Below are 12146 nucleotides of genomic sequence, written 5' to 3' on the forward strand. Positions count from 1 at the left end.
ATAGCAGCTTTAAAGGAAAAGCATGCACTGGAAGAGCAAGAGCAGCAGATAAGGAGAAAATTAGAGCAACAGGAGTTGGATACTATGTTAGCTGAATCCGCTGCTAGACTGTCTGTGCTCGAAGCTTCTGATAATTTATGCCGCGATAATGCACTTGATGCTATGAATTCTTATTTTGAGAAAGAAATGAGAAGTCGAGCACTTCCACACAAACTGGATCCAGAGGCAAGTGAATTTAACTGTGCACCTCAAAGTAAATCACAACAAACCCAGGAGTGGACATCATTAACAACTCATCCAACCTCAGCCGGCGTCCTACATCAAGTTAGTCAACAGCTCACTACTAGACCAAAGGAGAATTCTGGTGCAAATAGGCAAATAACTCGACTTGCCACAGATATACATCAGCAATCCCCTCAACTTAACGTGCCAAATATGAATCAAAGGCGTACAGGAGGACCTGGTTCAGTGGTGCAAAGGCAGAATGACATGACATCACTTGTTCAACAACAGCGTCTATTATCCCTTCCAGCAAGAAATATCCCTTTGTTCGATGGAGATCCCCTCCAATATGTCTCCTTCATGAGGGCCTTTGAACAAGGAGTGGAAGAGAAGGCTAGCAAGAGTGACTGCCTGTACTACTTGGAACAGTTTACCAGGGGGCAACCAAGGGAGCTTGTTCGTAGTTGTTTATATATGACACCTGAGTTAGGCTATGATAAAGCAAAACAGCTGGTACAGGAACACTTTGGCTGTAAGTACAAGATTGCTATGGCGTACATTGAAAAGGCTTTATCCTGGGCTCCAATAAAGAATGAAGATGTTAATGCTTTGCAGACTTACTCCCTCTTTTTGCGAGGCTGCTGCAATGTTATGGAGGAACTTCAATATATGCATGAGCTGGATATGCCAAGCAACATACGAGCAATTGTCTTAAAGCTGCCATTTAAACTTCGAGAACAATGGAGGATTGCTGCACATGACTTACTGGAAACAACAGGAAACAGAGCTCTGGTCAAAGACTTGGTGAAAGTTATAGAAAGAAATGTTCAAATTCTGTCTGATCCATTGTATGGAAATATTAGCGACTCACCATCTGGAACAACTGGACAAAGAGTTGTTAATAGGCCACGATTACCTCCAGAACAAAGAACTAAAGGAAAAAGCTTTGCTACTACCATTGCACCTGTGAAAGTTGAGTGTAACACAGGATTGAGGCCTGTTTCATCTAGGCATAACTCTGCATTTGTTTCATCCTGTGTATACTGTTCTCAGAGTCATTCATTAGAACATTGTCAACAGTTTAAACACAAGAAACACAGAGACAAGATTAATTTTTTGAAGGAGAAACATCTTTGCTTTGGCTGCTTGAGTACCTCACACATGAGTCGGGACTGTGAGAATCGTTTAATCTGTAAAACATGCAGCCAAAGCCATCCTACTGTACTTCATATTAACAAGTGCAACATAGCCAGCGCACACAAAGAGCATGCTGCTAAGACCACAGTAAGTACCTCTACGCAATTCGACAATGACATTAAATCAAACTCACTTACATCATCTGCTGAGACTTGTGGACATACAGGGGCCGGAAAGGATCAGTGTCTGTTATCCATCTTGCCAGTTCAAGTTAAGTGTACCAAATCCGACCAGGTAATACTGACATATGCATTCCTGGATCCTGGCAGTTCTGCCACTTTTTGCTCTGAACAGCTTATGCAAAAGCTTCACCTTACTGGGAAACGAACCCAGTTTCTCTTATGCACCATGGGGCAAGAAAGGGTGGTGCCAGCATATTCACTCACAGGATTGGAAGTGTCTGGTATTAATGGCAATGTCTTCCATAAACTTCCTCAAACTCTAACACAAAAGAAAATGCCTGTAAATACAGATAACATCGTGACTGCTGAAACCCTGGCAAAATGGCGATACTTATCAGGTTTAACATCTCCCAAGATAGAAGCTAATGTTGACCTGTTGATTGGAAGCAACGCGCCAAGGTTGTTGGAGCCTTGGGAGGTTATCAATAGCCATGGGAATGGCCCATATGCTATAAGAACAGTGCTGGGATGGGTCATTAATGGCCTCGTGCATGGAGAGGACTCCTGTCCAAACGTTGAATGTAGGTCAGCTGTAGTTAACAGGATTTCAGTACGTAAGCTGGAGGAAATGCTGAATAATCAGTATAATCATGAATTTAATGAAAGAGTCACAGAAGAGAAAGGGCTATCAAGGGAAGACAAGAAGTTCATGGATATTGTGGAAAGGTCTATAACTCTCAAGGACAACCATTATCAACTGAAGCTGCCTTTTAAGAAAGATGTGCGTCTGCCCAATAACTTTTCTGTTGCAAAACAAAGGCTAACAAGTTTAAAACGAAAGTTCCTGCAGAATGAACACCTCTTCAAGGAGTACAGTAATAACGTCAATGAAATGTTACTAAAAGGTTACGCAGAGAAAGTACCTACCCAGCAGCTAAGTGGAAGTAGCGGCAAAGTTTGGTACATTCCTCACCACGGAGTATACCATCCCAGGAAGCAAAGTCTACGAGTGGTGTTTGATTGTTCTGCGTCATTTAAAGGAACATCATTAAATGAACAGCTCTTGCAAGGTCCTAATTTTAATAACACACTGATTGGAGTCCTCCTGAGGTTTCGGCAAGAATCTGTGGCATTCATGGGCGATGTGCAAGCAATGTACTATCAAGTTAAAGTTCCAGAGGAGGACAGAGACTTTCTGCGGTTCTTGTGGTGGCCTGATGGAGATCTCACGAAGGATGTGTCAGAGTTTCGCATGACAGTCCACCTGTTTGGTGCCGTATCATCTCCAAGTTGTGCCATCTTTGCGCTGAGGAAAACAGCTGATGACAACCAGGCTGAGTTTCCAGCAGAGATTGCACAAATTGTCAAAGAAAACTTCTACGTAGATGACTGCTTAAAGAGTGTGGAATCCGAGAAAGAAGCTGTATTGATGATCAAACATCTGACCATGCTTTGTCAAAAGGGAGGATTTACCTTGACAAAATGGGTAAGCAACAGTTGCTCTGTACTGCAAGCCATGCCACAGGAACATAGAGCTAAAAGTGTGAAGGAACTTGACATGGACCGGGATGAACTTCCCATGGAAAGGGCCCTCGGATTGCAGTGGTGTGTTCAGGAGGACACTTTTACATTCAAAATGGTAGATTGCCAAAGGTCTTGCACTAGACGTGGAATGTTATCTGTCTCTAGTTCAGTGTACGATCCACTTGGTTTTCTTGCACCCATTCTACTACCTGCGAAGATAATGCTGCAAGAATTGTGCAGAAGAAATTATGGATGGGATGAAGCAGTACCTCAAGAGCTATTGCACTGTTGGACTAGATGGATAGAAGAGCTGGAAATGCTGTCTAACTTTCAAATTAGTAGATGCATCAAGCCTAAAGATTTTGGAGCTGCCATACATGCCCAGCTTCATCATTTTTCAGATGCTAGCGAGTTAGGATATGGGGCAGTTACTTATCTCAGGATGCAAAATAGCAAAAATGCCATCCATGTTGCATTTGTGATAGGCAAAGCCAGAGTTACACCTCTAAAGACTGTCACCATTCCCCGCCTAGAGTTGACAGCTGCAGTTCTTGCTGTTCGTATGGATCTGATGTTGAAGGCAGAGCTGCAAATTCCGTTGGAAGAATCAATATTTTGGACAGATAGCACATCAGTGCTTAAGTACATAAACAACGAGAACAAACGTTTTCATACCTTTGTGGCTAATAGGGTCACAACAATACGAGAAGCAACAACAACTTTACAATGGCGGTACGTCCGCTCCAAGGAAAACCCAGCGGACGATGCATCCAGAGGACTGAGGGTCGCAGACTTTATTGATCACAATAGGTGGATAGAAGGTCCAAGGTTCCTGCATAAGGTAGAAGAGGATTGGCCAGCTGATAGGGCGGATTTGGTGATCAAAACCGATGACCCGGAGATCAAAAGGGAAGCTCTAGTGAATGCGGTTAGTGTAACTGACCCATCAGATAGCACCAGCCGCTTGATTGCATATTTCTCAGATTGGAGGAGACTGAAGGTAGCAGTAGCTTGGTTTCTTAAGTATAAAAGAATGCTTCAGGACCGGTCTCTTAAGAGGAGAGAGTCTGAGACTTCTAATGTAAATACGCACAGTGTTCCATTGCATGAAAGGTGCACATTGTCCATGGAAGACATAAGTGAGGCAGAGCTTGCCATAATACGCTTTTGTCAGCAGCAAAGATTTAGTGAGGAACTTGCTACCCTGTCAGCTGGGAAAAGAACTGTGAGTAAGCAAAGCATTCTGTACAAATTGGATCCATGCCTGGATAACGGACTCTTAAGAGTCGGTGGGCGACTATCCAGAGGTTCACTACCAGAGGAAGTTAAGCATCCACTGATCTTGTCTAAAGACCAACATATAGCTACTCTCCTTCTCCAAGATATTCATAAACGGCTTGGTCATAGTGGTCGAAACCACATACTGTCAACATTACGAAGGAAATATTGGATCACAGGCGCTAATTCAGCAGTGAGAAAGATCATGTCTGAATGTTGTTTCTGCAGAAGACAAAATGGTCGGATGATGATGCAGAAGATGGCAGACTTGCCCATGGAGAGGATTCTTCCAGACAAACCACCGTTCACCAATGTAGGGGTCGATTATTTTGGACCTATAGAAGTGAAGAAAGGACGAGGCACAGACAAGCGATATGGTGTGATATTTACCTGCATGTCTAGTAGAGCAGTCCATCTTGAAATAGCCAATTCATTGAATACAGATGCATGCATTAACGTAATACGTCGGTTTGTCTGCAGGAGAGGGCAAGTTGTTCATTTACAATCCGACAATGGTACCAACTTTAAAGGAGCAGAGAAGGAACTCAGAGAGGCACTTTTAGCCTTGAATCAGGCAAACATTGAAGGAATGCTACAACAAAAGGGCATTAAGTGGAGCTTCAATCCTCCCACAGGGTCACACTATGGTGGTGTTTGGGAGCGTATGATTCGCATGGTAAGAAGAATTCTCAGTTCAGTTCTGCATCAACAAAGATTGGATGATGATGGACTCCACACAGTAATATGTGAAGTTGAAGCCATTTTAAACGACCGTCCCATCACCAAGTTATCGGATGATCCAAATGATCTAGAACCCCTAACACCTAATCATATCCTGCTCATGAAAGGAATGCCGTCTCTACCACCAGGATTGTTTGAACACCATGACTTGTACATCAGAAAGCGATGGAGGCAAGTCCAGTACATATCTGACCTTTTTTGGAAGCGTTGGATTCGGGAATACCTGCCACTACTGCAAGAGAGGCAGAAATGGAATGAACAGAGACAAAATCTCAAGCCAGGGGATATTGTGATCATTATGGATCCTACAGCACCCCGAAGCTCATGGCCTCTCGCAAGAGTGTTGGAAGCATTTCATGACAAAAAAAGGATTGTGCGTTCAGTGCGGCTTCAGACAAAAAGTAGCATCATAGAACGGCCTGTGACTAAACTTTGCTTACTGCATGAGTCAGTTTAGCATATTTCTTTATTAAAGTGTCCTCACTGGGTTATCATGTACTTTATATATTGTGTATGTGCACCCACTATTGTTTAATGTTCCTTTATGGCTCCTTAATATTATATTTGGGAATTGTTACAATTGTATACAATTAGGGGCCGGGATGTAGTAGCCATCTGGCAATTGTTTATCGTTCCACTAGGTGGTGCTCTGCAAATAGGTTTTATAAGTGGGAACGAATATTCAGGTAGCAGGTGTTGCTAGACGGTGGGAGCACAAACAGTTTTGATCACACGTATTCACTTACGCTCTAACGTGACGGTTTGTGTGTCGGCGTGTAAGCCACAATACGTGGCCGTATTTAATGTATACCAACAGAAACTCATTTGAAGTAAACCTGTAAACTATTGGAGTTTGCAACTGTAATAAATACGAACATCAACGGAAAACAAGTAAGACTGTTCATTGCATTTACACGTCACCGTGTTAAGGAATAGGTGCGTCATCTGGGTGCCTGTCTAATAACATCTCAGGGACTTCAAGCAATAGGCTTAGCCCCTACAACAGTTTTATACCTTTTTTCTAAGAGTGTAGGGCTGATAGGGCAATTTTAAAGTTGCTTTCGAAGTTGCTTCTCAGTGTCAACCTGATGATGCTTTGCATCAGTTTCTGAGCCACAAAATTGCTCCCTGTGGATGTTATTCTGTAAACAACCAAAACAGTTGATTAAAAAAAAAAAATACAGATCCATTTTGGATCCAATATGGTAGCCACACTCTTTAAAGTGTATTTCAGGTCCTCTTTAAGGTTACTGGACAAAAGCGTTAGTTTGGGTACGTTCACACAGCTGCTGTTGAATGCTGGGAGTCAGCTACAGGCCAAACCTGTTGAGGGCGTTTGGGACAGACTGCTCTTTGTGAGGCCTTTTCTGTGAAACTCATGCCAGAGCAGCTGTTTGGACACACGGGCCTCATCTCTCGTCTTATTCTCACAGTCGATGCTCTTCAGATCCTCTCAGAGCCCCAAAGGAGCACAACTGAGATCTCCACAGCTTTCGCTGGGTTCTGTCATAACCTTTTCGTGACAGCAATGCCTAAAATAGCTCGTCTTTCTCAGTGGTCGGAGGGCTTGCTGAGGAAATGTTTGAAGGCATTGGATTATGATCCTCAAATAGGGTGAATAAACATTTTTGTGCTCTTTTATAGATCCAGACTTTCTCTGAAGAACGAGAATCCAACTGATCAGATGAGAGAAGGCACAGATCCTGAGATGAGCATGTCGGTCGGCGGCTACCTCTCTGCATCAGACACATTTGACATCACAGAACCGCCACAGTACTATGGTAAGATTACTTTTTACTGTATGACTCTGGATCATGGGTATATTTGTAGCAATAGCCAAAAAGACATTTTATTGGTCAAAATGATTGATTTTTCTTTTATGCCAAAAATCATTAGGATATCAAGTAAAGGTCCTGTTCCTTGAAGATATTTTGTAAATTTCCTACCGTAAATATATAAAAACTTAATTTTTAATTGGTAATATGCATTGCTAAGAACTTCATTTGGACATCTTTACAAGCAATTTTCTCAGTATGTAGTTGTTTTTGCACCCTCAGATTCCAGTTTTTCAAATAGTTGTACCTCAGCCAAATATTGTCCAATCCTAACAAACCATACATCAATGGAAAGCTTATTTATTCATCTCAATTGGAAAAAAAGACCCTTTTTGGGGTCCCATATATAAATCAGTTTATTATAGAATTACAATATTGTTAAAGTTCGCTCAAAATTATGTTGTAATTTACTCCTACTTATTTCCTTCTGATCTTTAACATTTTTTTATTTTTATTTATTTCCTTTTTTTCCAACACACACACACACACACACACACACACACACACACACACACACACACACACACACACACACACACACACACACACACACACACAAAAGAAATAAAGCTGTGTTTTGGTTATACAATGGAAGTCAATGGGAACCAATGTTGTTTTGGACCCCACTGTGTTTCATTGAATCAGTGTCATTGTTAACTATAACTAAAACTGTTCAAAATTTAATTAATTAATAAATAATTGCTAAACTTAAAAAAATTTTTTTAAAACCAAATAGAAATTGACAGAAAATAAAAACTTGACAAAAGTAAATAATTTAAAAAATGACTAAAACTAAAATGAAAACTGAATATATATATATATATATTATAATAATATTTAGTATAGTATAATAACATTTTGGGCACTCTAACCGCAATTTAAACAATAAATCAATTAATATAGTTTAATAAATTTACATTTAACTGGATATCATCACTGACGCCATGTTGTCATGTGACCGATCATGTGTTATTCACAGTGGTTTGTCTCCTTTTCCTCCCAATTTATTACATGAAAATCTGAATGTCCAAATATTATTTCCCAGATGTCGCCTTGAGTAACAATTGCTGTCTGAATAATGCTTTGTCAAAAGTCTCAGTTTCGTTTTGTCGTTTCACACACTGTGGCGTCTGGAAGGCCAGTCAATGATAGTATATTAGCAGCTTCTCACCAACATGAATGTTTATGAAAAACTCCAGTGGTTTACAAACAGATACTAGCGCCGGAAAGTTATGCTCTAGCTGTAACGGGACATAAAACATCTGTGAGGAAGACAGGATTGAAAGCCAGTAAAGAGACCACCACACTGCAGAAGGATATTTATGGATATCATTGAAAAACAGAGATGGATTTGCTGGAATTGGTTAGATGAAGTGAGTTTTACTTAAATATACGTTTTTCTCATGTGAAATATCATATTCTCTTGCTCGTTGTCACTACTATTTTTGAAGTGTCCATCAAGACGTCTTACTTGTGCAGATGTGCTTCAAAAAGGCTGCCAGTTGTGACATATGTTCCCTCTGTGGAGGAACTCAAATCTTAAATCAATCTTCACAACCTTCCCACCGACAGAAAAAACATCAGGAAGGCTCCGTTCTGTACGCTTATAAAAACCCCATAAGCTACAAAGCAAATAACAACCATAAACAAAACTGTAACCTCTTCAGCTGCATCCTGTTTCCAGAGACAGAAAAGATTCAAAAGGTCTTGCTCTGGGATTTTTTTTTATTACGTCCCACAGGCCTCATAAAAGTCGTTAGGTAATTTGAGAATCATGTGAAAAGGCACATATTTCTTGTGAATCGTTTCATTCATCAAGATGTTCTTCAATCCTTGCTGCAGATGTTCTTGTGGATCCACTGAGCTGCTCTTACCAGGAACCAGATCTACAAAGCTATGGCCAGCAGCCGTTCAGCCACGTCAATGTGCAGTTTTCAATGTACGGGGCACCAAACGCTCAAGCGTGCAACCCGCCGTACCCCTACAGCCATCAATGCTCAGAGTTCACCTGTGAGCCAGACATGGAGATCCAAAGCCCAACAAGAGGCAGCATTGTCGGATTTCCAGTGCTGAAAAGGCCCAGGATGGGCCATGGAGCTCGAGTGAAGGGCCAGGATGAGCTGTGTGTGGTGTGTGGAGATAAAGCCTCGGGATATCACTACAATGCCCTCACCTGTGAGGGATGCAAAGGTAGGACCAACACAATTCCACTGAATTTTTTAAGACAACATTAATAAATAAACCATGATTTGGTGCTTGCTATTGCTAGTTGCTTGTAAATATCCCCAAATCATCAAAATTTTATCAAAGAGTATACACTACCATTCAAACATTTAGGGTCAGTAAGTCAGTAATTTTTTTGTGTGGAAAAAAGGATGGATGCAAAGCAAGGATGCATTGAATTATGGAAGCCTGTTTCTGCAAACGAATAAAAATTAAAAATAAGGTTGCAGGCTGCAGCTTTTTATCTCACAATTCTGGCTTTTTTTTTTTTTTTTACGAGTTTACATCTTGCAATAGTCAGAATTGTAAGATATAAATTTGCAATTCTGACTTTTTCCCCAGAATTGTGAGATATAAACTCGCAATTGCGAGTTATAAAGTCAGAATTGCTAGACATAAACTTGCTATTCTGAGAAATAAAGCCAGAATTGTGAGTTTATATCTTGCAATTCTGACTCAAATTTGTGAATTTTGTCTTGTAATTCTGACTTTTTTTCTCAGAAGTGAGATATAAACTTGCAATTACAAGTTACAAGTCCAATTTTGAGGGTAAAAAAAAAAAAAAAAAAATTCTGACTTTTTTTTGCAACTGTAAATTTAGTTCATGCAATTCTGAAAAAAGTCAGAATTGTGAGTTTATATCTTGCCATTGTGATTTTTTTTTTTTTTGCAATTCTGGCTTTTTTCTCATAATTGTGAGATATAAACTCCAATAGAGTTATAAAGTCCAATTTTGAGGGGGGAAAAAAAGATATGTTCTCAGAATTGCATGACATTAAGTCAGAATTGCAAAATATAAACTCACATTTTTGCGAGAAAAAAGTCGGAATTGCAAGTTTTTATCTCACAGTCTTGTAATTCTGACTTTTTTCTTAGAATTGAGATATAAACTCGCAATTACAAATGATAAAGTCCAATTCTGAGGGTAAAAAAAGACTATGTTCATTATGACTATGAGTCATTAAGTCAGAATTGTGTAATATAAACTCGCATTTCTGACAATTGTGAGAAAAAATGAATTGCAACATAGGCCTATAAACTCAAGTTACAAGTTATCATCTCAATTCTGACTTTATTTTTTCGCAATTATAAGTTTATATCACACAATTCTGAAAAAAAGAAAAAAGTCAGAATTGTGAAATGCAAACTCGCATTTTGTGAGAGAAAAAGACTGAATTGCAAGTTTTTATTTCACAAGTCTGATTTTTTTGCAACTTTATTTATTAAAATTTATTTCATGCAATTTTGAAAAAAGTCAGAATTGGGAGTTTATATCTTGCCATTGTGACTTTTTTTTTTTTTTTTTTTTTTGCAAGTCTGATTCGTTCTCATAATTGTGAGATATAAACTCCAATTTTGAGGGGGGAAAAAGACATGTTCTCAGAATTGCAAAATATAAACAAATATAATGCAAATTAAGTTTATATCACGCAATTCTAAAAAAGTCAGTTTCTCTCTTGCGATATAGGAGTAGTGAATATGGAACACTGTCTGTCAAGAATGATTAATGGCTTTGACCTTTTGACCTTTCCCCTCCCCCACACCCCCTCCCCCACCTGGGACCACCCATGTGGTGCCCGACCACGTGTTTGACCCCACGCTGACCTTGTGACCGTCTAATGACCTCGGGTTGATGGATTTAGCAGGTGCCACGTCAACTTATGACGGGTTTACCAGGTGCCGCATCAACCTATGCCCTCGGGGTAGTGAAATATGTTGTTTGTGCCAGTAGTCCGGAGACAGGAGGCCATCGGTTAGAGAAATATTGCATTTTTGCATGACCATCCGGTGCCGGGTGTCATCAGGGTAGAGAAAATATGGCATATGTGCGTGACCGTCCGGACAACAGGTGAGGAATGAAGCTCTGAAGAATGTTTCAGAGATTTTACGGTCTGGTCCCGCATCCGTTGTGGAGTGGGGCATCAGGTTGCGTTCATGAACCCCGGTTCATAAATAAATAGGGGAGCTTCAAAAAAGATGAACAACAACATAAATAAACAATTTTAAAATTAGTACCAGCACAAATAATAGTAAACATATGTGACCCTGGACCACAAAACCAGTCTTAAGTCGCTGGGGTATATTTGTAGCAACAGCCAAAAATACATTGTATGGGTCAAAATTATAGATTTTTCTTTTATGCCAAAAATCATTAGGAAATTAAGTAAAGATCATGTTCCATGAAGATTTTTTGTAAAATTCCTACTGTAAACCTATCAAAATGTAATTTTTGATTAGTAATATGCATTGTTAAGAACTTAATTTGGACAACTTTAAAGGTGATTTTCTCAGTATTTTGATTTTTTTGCACCCTTAGATTCTAGATTTTCCAATAGATGTATCTCGGCCAAATATTGTCCTATCCTACCAAACTATACATCAATAGAAAGCTTATTTATTGAGCTTTCATATGATGTATAAATCTTAGTTTTGTAAAATTTTACCTTATGACTGTTTTGTGGTCCAGGGTCTCATATAACAATTAAATATATATTTTTAAATAATATAATAATAATAATAATAATAATAATAATAATAATAATAATAATAAAAGACTTTAAATAATACTCCTATAATTGAAAAGTAAATAATTAAAAAACAATTCCCTTACCTTTTTTCAGTCAAGGGCAAGGACACCATAATCCAAATGAGAGATTTACAAAAAGAGTTGTGTTTTCTTTATTCTGATGTTTCTCGGGGTCAACCATGCGAACATGTGTGCTCTCACACAGGTGAAGAGTTCATGACAGCGAGAGGATGGTAGGGACATAGAGAGAGACGGAGGATTAGTGAAGAGATCATATTATTGATGAATCGCCTATCAATTCACTGGGAAAGCACCAAATGTGCACATAGTATGACAATCCACAGATTTCTTAAAACAGATGTATACTGTAAGAACGAGGTTAGAACTAATTCGTACCCCCCGTGAAAATGACAGGAGCAGCTGTGGGGGCTGTGAGACACAGACGCACGCTCAAATAGAGACGCACTCGTGACTGTT

General features: G+C 39.5%; 1 protein-coding gene across 1 annotated transcript in view; it reads left to right on the forward strand.

Moving 5' to 3' along the window:
* nr1h5 (nuclear receptor subfamily 1, group H, member 5) overlaps window positions 1–12146 on the forward strand; it is a 37486-nt gene that overhangs the window by 10534 nt on the left and 14806 nt on the right. The window contains exons 2-3 of the mRNA XM_073819113.1: window positions 6729–6865; window positions 8762–9109. Of these exons, the coding sequence (XP_073675214.1) occupies window positions 6769–6865; window positions 8762–9109 (445 nt within the window). The 5' untranslated portion in view covers window positions 6729–6768. The remainder of the gene's footprint in view (window positions 1–6728; window positions 6866–8761; window positions 9110–12146) is intronic.

Source organism: Garra rufa, chromosome 15 (assembly GCF_049309525.1).
Source record: "Garra rufa chromosome 15, GarRuf1.0, whole genome shotgun sequence".
Classification (NCBI taxonomy): Eukaryota; Metazoa; Chordata; class Actinopteri; order Cypriniformes; family Cyprinidae; genus Garra; species Garra rufa.